Source organism: Euphorbia lathyris, chromosome 8 (genome assembly GCF_963576675.1).
Source record: "Euphorbia lathyris chromosome 8, ddEupLath1.1, whole genome shotgun sequence".
Lineage (NCBI taxonomy): Eukaryota > Viridiplantae > Streptophyta > Magnoliopsida > Malpighiales > Euphorbiaceae > Euphorbia > Euphorbia lathyris.
Genome location: NC_088917.1, coordinates 18,174,401 through 18,180,025, shown reverse-complemented (window position 1 = coordinate 18,180,025; position 5,625 = coordinate 18,174,401). Strand labels below are relative to the sequence as shown.

General features: G+C 33.9%; 1 protein-coding gene across 1 annotated transcript; it reads left to right on the top strand.

The window, feature by feature from the left end:
* Nucleotides 1-485: 485 nt before the first annotated feature.
* LOC136203550 (cytochrome b-c1 complex subunit 7-2, mitochondrial) lies at nt 486-3,884 on the top strand. The gene is made up of 4 exons (XM_065994735.1): nt 486-673; nt 765-922; nt 1,303-1,350; nt 3,493-3,884. The coding sequence occupies exons 1-4, from the start codon at nt 580-582 to the stop codon at nt 3,559-3,561; spliced, it is 369 nt and encodes a 122-aa protein (XP_065850807.1). The 5' UTR covers nt 486-579; the 3' UTR covers nt 3,562-3,884.
* The last annotated feature ends 1,741 nt before the right edge of the window (nt 3,885-5,625 follow it).

Sequence of the window (5,625 nt, the reverse complement as noted above, 5' to 3'; positions counted from 1 at the left end):
AATATCATGTTAGATGGTCATGTAATGCGTTTATAACTATTTAAGAGGTTCGAATCATATTAGTAATTAATAATCATAATTTTATTATTTTTATGAATAAAGTGACATAAAAACACGAGATAATATAACAATAATTTTAAATATTCATGTCATTTCGTATCGTTTTCGGGTTAGCATATCAACTTGAACCCAATCCAAAAATGTATGTGTCAATTTCGTGTCAATCTAAAAATGACACGTTATCTGCTAAGTTAAACCCAAACACTAAAATTGCGTGTCGAGTTGGTATCATGTTGTGTGTACTTTTGCCACCTCGCCATGTCAACTCTACTCAACAATGGGCCAATAAAGCAGAAAATATGTGATTGAGGCCCATCTTTATTAATCTAAGAATTGGGCCCAACAAGGAAGAAGGATTAGTTAGGCCCAAAACAAAAGGTGCCCAATTTGGCTAGCCCGAAAAGTATTCTACAGTCAGTTGACGATTCTTCCAGAAAATCGAAATACAAATAACAGAGAGAAGCAGCAGCCAGCTACAATTTTCGAAGCTCAGGGAGGAAAAGACCGAGTCGCGGTGCAATGGCGTCCCTTTTGCAATCATTCCTCGATCCAAGAAAGAACTGGCTCGCGAAAATGCACATGAAAGCTGTATCCAATCGCCTCCGCAGATATGGTTATCATTTCTGAAACCCTAATTTTCCTCCCGATCTCGATTTGGTGGAGTCAAATCTGTCTGTGTGATTGAACTTTGTGTTTGTGTTCAGGACTGCGGTACGACGATCTTTTTGATCCTTACTACGACATTGATATTAAGGAGGCGCTCAATCGGCTTCCGAGAGAGATTGTCGATGCCCGCCATCAGCGCATCAAGCGCGCAATGGATCTCTCTATGAAACACGAATACCTTCCTGAAGATCTTCAGGTGTTTGTTCGTCTATTTAATTGTCTTTTCTTTTTTATGGATTTTTGAGATTTAATTGTTTTATGCATCATGTGCGTATCTAAGTATTCTATTGTGATGGACGTGTCTAGAGTATGAAATCTTAGAACGGACGCATTCAAATATCTCTAAGTTGATCCATGATTATGTTTTAAGCTTTGGTGATAATCGAGCATAAGTTAGGATTACAGTTGCTCCTTAACGGAACGATGGCACGGTTATTCTGTATATGAATTTTATAGCTGGACACCTAGCCGCTGTTGTGAATTTTTGCATATGTTTCTATTAGAAAGTATATTATTTAAATTAACTTAAATTTGGGATCTCAGTAACTTTAATTTGTTCTTTTCCACTTCTTACAGGCAATGCAAACTCCATTTAGGAGCTACCTTCAAGATATGTTGTCTCTTGTAAGTTCTTTGAAAGACTTTATACTTATCTAATTCTGCTAATTGATTTGCATGTTTTCTCCCAGTCGATCACTGGTTAAATCAATCAGGATACTGTTCTTCCCTGTATCACATTTAATTTATTTAGGTTGCTTTAATTTTGATATCCCCAGCAATACTGATGATTTCTTTAGTTGGTGTTTGATGATTCATGAAAGTTTAAGAACATGTTTGATAAGACAGAAGTTGAGTAATGGAAATCGCTTAGATGCATTTCCAGTCTTCTTTTCTACTTGATATTTCTCTTATATTTTAATTTTCACCATGGTCTAATACTAGTTTGACGGACCTATTTGGTTGGGTTCATATGTTAACTAGAAGGACTTTTGTGATTCATGCTACCGGTTACTTGCTTTTGTATTAATGGTGGGCTTAGTAATATATTTCTAATGGCCTTGGAAGTTTGATCAAATTCGCCCATTTCTGCTGTGTCACTATGTTCACATTTTGTATATGTTTGATGAAATTTGATTTTGTAATCTTAATTCATCACAAATATTTCAATCGTTTTGTGCTAAGATAATGCTCATAGTCTTTAGCATGGGGAGCAATTATAATAAAACAGCTGTTTAAACTGTTTGAAATACTTTTTCCAAGGAATAATTAGAATTCTTTGCTCTTCCATGTTGGCAGTTGTCTCTTGTCATCTGTTTTCCATATTAAAAATTAACCTTTGAAACTTTAATAATGTAAATATTTGACAGTAGAATTGTCCTTTTGATTCATGGGTTATGTCATCTAAGTTTTTAACCACAGCTTATCGCATCATCACTGAGTTAGCGTTGACAACTGTTCTTATTGTTATTATTGTGAATCAAATTGTGTAACCTTTTTCAATTATTATTATGAGCTTAATACCATTAGTGTCATGTAGTAGCCTGTTTAAATGAAGGGTATAATGATTGGTTAGAAATTAGAGAATTCAATCTGCCCGGTAGTTGTGGTCTCGCACCTGAAGGTGCATACAAGTTACAACCTAAATTGTTCGACTTGATGGAGAAGATTTAGAATTAGGGCATGGAATTGGTTGGAACCAAAGTTATAGGTTACCGAATTGAAAAACTTTCAATTATTATTATAAGTTATAATAACTGATTTCTTCTCACCCCCTATCTATGGTTTTATCATCAAGAATCAAATTTAGGTTTGCATCACATGTCTATGAATGTATTTGATAAGTAGCTTTGGCGCGTAAAATTAAAATTTTCAGTATTCTCAAATTTTAAAATTCTTTGGCAAGGCTACCCAATCAGTTCAAATGTTTTCCTTAGTTGAAATTCTCTTTATATTGGTTAAGTGAAAAATTTAGAATTTAAAATAAGGATAATATGCTTAGTTTTTCATATATTTCAGTATTCTTCTATGCTGTAATGTCAGCTCTTGATTATTGGACTTAAATTTACTTTTTTCATGCTGAACTTAATGGCTTAATATATTCATTGTAAACATGCAATTTATATAATGTAATGGTTTACTTGAACTAAAAGTTAAAAATACGAATATTCTTTTCAACCAATTATAATCTATAAAATTTTGAAAGAACTTTGAAAAACTAATGCTATATGACCTATTATTATTATTTTGAATAATTTAGAATTTATTTTTGCATAATTAAGAAAGTTATATGTTTTTTTTTGTAGCTAGTATTCTATAGCTGCATTTACTTAATGAATTTATTGGAAATTATGCTTCATTCTCAGCTTATACCAAATAGTTTTATCATTTAGAACTCAGTCTTTATACTTTATAGTACTTCTATGTTTTAACTTTTCTGTGCATTATTTCATGGTTTTATCAAATGCACCCTTAATATATTTTGGTTCTCAATACTGTTCTTTGTCATAGAATTTTGCAGTCTAGTCATATGGGGGATAACATATTCAATGTATATTGCTCCTGTTGCTACAGAAGTAAACGCCTTGCGGTTATAGTTGTATTTTTTGTCACATTGACATGCCATAGCACTTCTGCCTTAGTTCTTTGCAGCACTTACTCATTTTTAGTGTGGAAACATCTCTATTTGTAGGCATTATTCTTTCCCTTTGGGTTGGTTACAAACTTACTAATAATTGATCTTAACACGTGTACACTTATGTTTTGCAGGTAAAGAAGGAGAACGCCGAACGTGAGGCTTTGGGAGCATTGCCTCTCTATCAGCGCACCTTTCCTTAAGCTTCTTATTTGAGGTATTGGTTTCTGGGGTGAAGTTTTGGAAGTTTTACTTGTATGTGGTAGAATGTTACCATAGCCAAAAAGAGCTGGATTGGCTCTGCTTTATAAATTTGTTTTGCCAATTATTTGTAATAGAGGTTGGAATGTGTTGGGAACTTGGTTATCATTTTCTCTAATAATCATGCACGACTAAGTATCAAAGTTTAATGTGTCGGCTGCAATAATTGCAGTTTGTTCACGATGCGGATTGTTTGTGCGTAGGCGACTGGAATGTTTTTGTATATTTTGCACATTTGCTTGCATGTAGCCTAAAAATATTAGTAGATCGAAGCGTTTCAGCCCTCTGGCAAAGTTTAGTCATACACAACTATGCTGATAATTAGTGTGGAATAAAATGGACAATGCAGTGGATGTATTGTAATATGTAAAAGCTCGCCTAAATTTAACCTCAATCCAGATGGATAAGAGCATACCTAGTGCATAGAAATTAGTTGTCACTTTCAAATGTGGAGTTATAACCTAGCATTAGAGATTTTGTTACTTTTTCTGGTTTGTTAACAAAATAAAAAAGTTACAAACTTTTTCTTCATATAAAATCAAAAAACCATAAAAACTAGGAGATTCACACGCCAGGGGTGGCGCGTCTGGCGCCTCCCAAAGCAGCAATGATGCTGCTTTCTCTTCCCTGGCTTTTTGCGTTTTGGTCCCTAGTTTTTAATTAAACTATTTTTGATATCCCACAAAATATTGAAATCACAGCCTAATCTAATGGGTTGTTACTTCACTTTCTTACTTTTTCCTATGTGTCATAGGAGAGATTACAGAGTTTGTAACTTTGGGCTAGGGATGCTCTAAGAAACCCTTTTTTGCTAATTTGTTTAATTTGGTACGCTTCTGCCATTTGCAAAGTAGTTGGGCAATAGTAGAGTACTATATGTCTCACCATAATTAATGAAAGAAAAATTTAAAACAATGAAATATATTATATATATAATGAAATATATATAGTAATTAAAAATAATTGAGCTTGTTTGCAAGCTTTAGAGCCGAATTCATTAGTGCTCGAGCTGATCTGGATTCGAGTCTAGTCCTATCGAGTCGAGCTTTGTCCAAGCCGAGCTTGAATAGTTGGTGAACTGTCCTTCCGGGTTCATTGACATCCTTAGCTCTATCATATGAATTTGATAGGCTAATCATGCCATTTTAAGCCACTTTAAGTTAAAGAGATTAACAAAAAAAATTAGCAAGTTCCATGGGACCAATCAGTTTTATTTGGCTAATTTCAAGGGATTTCTGATGTATTAGGTCTTATTGAACATGTAATATAAGTGGATTGGGGGTCAAATAAATTTTGGGTTAAACTTTTGGATGGCTGGAGTAAATTTAAAAATGACATCAGTATTTAGAAGAAGAAAATTATGTTCTCATGTATTTTGAAATGTCACAATTAATAGAGGTTGTAAAATTGCATCTGATGTGGGAAAATGATATACCACAATACTTTAGGGTAAATTACATACGTGGTGTACAATTTTTATCCCCAATCACACGTACAACTAAAATTTTGTCACACTAAACCGTGCGAACTTCAAGTGACTTCCCACTAAAGTGTACAGCCGGTTTTTGTGACTGGTCAACGCTGGTTAACTATGCCACATTAGTATTTTTCATTATAGAATTGACATGTTCATGGGCTGGGCTGGGCCGGACCGGGTTTGGGCTGGGTCATACCGGACTTTTCAATAAAAACTCATGTCCAAGCCTAGCCCAGCCTGTAGTAAATGTCTCGGGCTTGGGCCGGGCTGGGATGAATTAGAAAACCTTAATCCCAGGCCCAACCCAGGCCCGTCCATACTTTATTTTTTTATAAATCTGAAACTTTATTTCCATTAATGATAAATTCAATTATTATTAATCATGAAATAGTTAAATTTTAAAATATAATACTAAAAGAATTATTTTTACAACAACAAAACAATCAAATTAATATAACCTGGAAATTAATTTGAGAGGATGGAAGAAGGGAGGCGGTTAAGAGAAATTGACATTGGATTAAATTAGGTA

Bases quoted from the DNA above. Each gene is read 5' to 3' on its own strand.
- LOC136203550 (XM_065994735.1), top strand. From the start codon at position 580: ATGGCGTCCCTTTTGCAATCATTCCTCGATCCAAGAAAGAACTGGCTC. The intron at 674-764 runs GTTATCATTTCT...GTTTGTGTTCAG, and splicing joins CAATCGCCTCCGCAGATATG to GACTGCGGTACGACGATCTT. The intron at 923-1,302 runs GTGTTTGTTCGT...CACTTCTTACAG, and splicing joins ACCTTCCTGAAGATCTTCAG to GCAATGCAAACTCCATTTAG.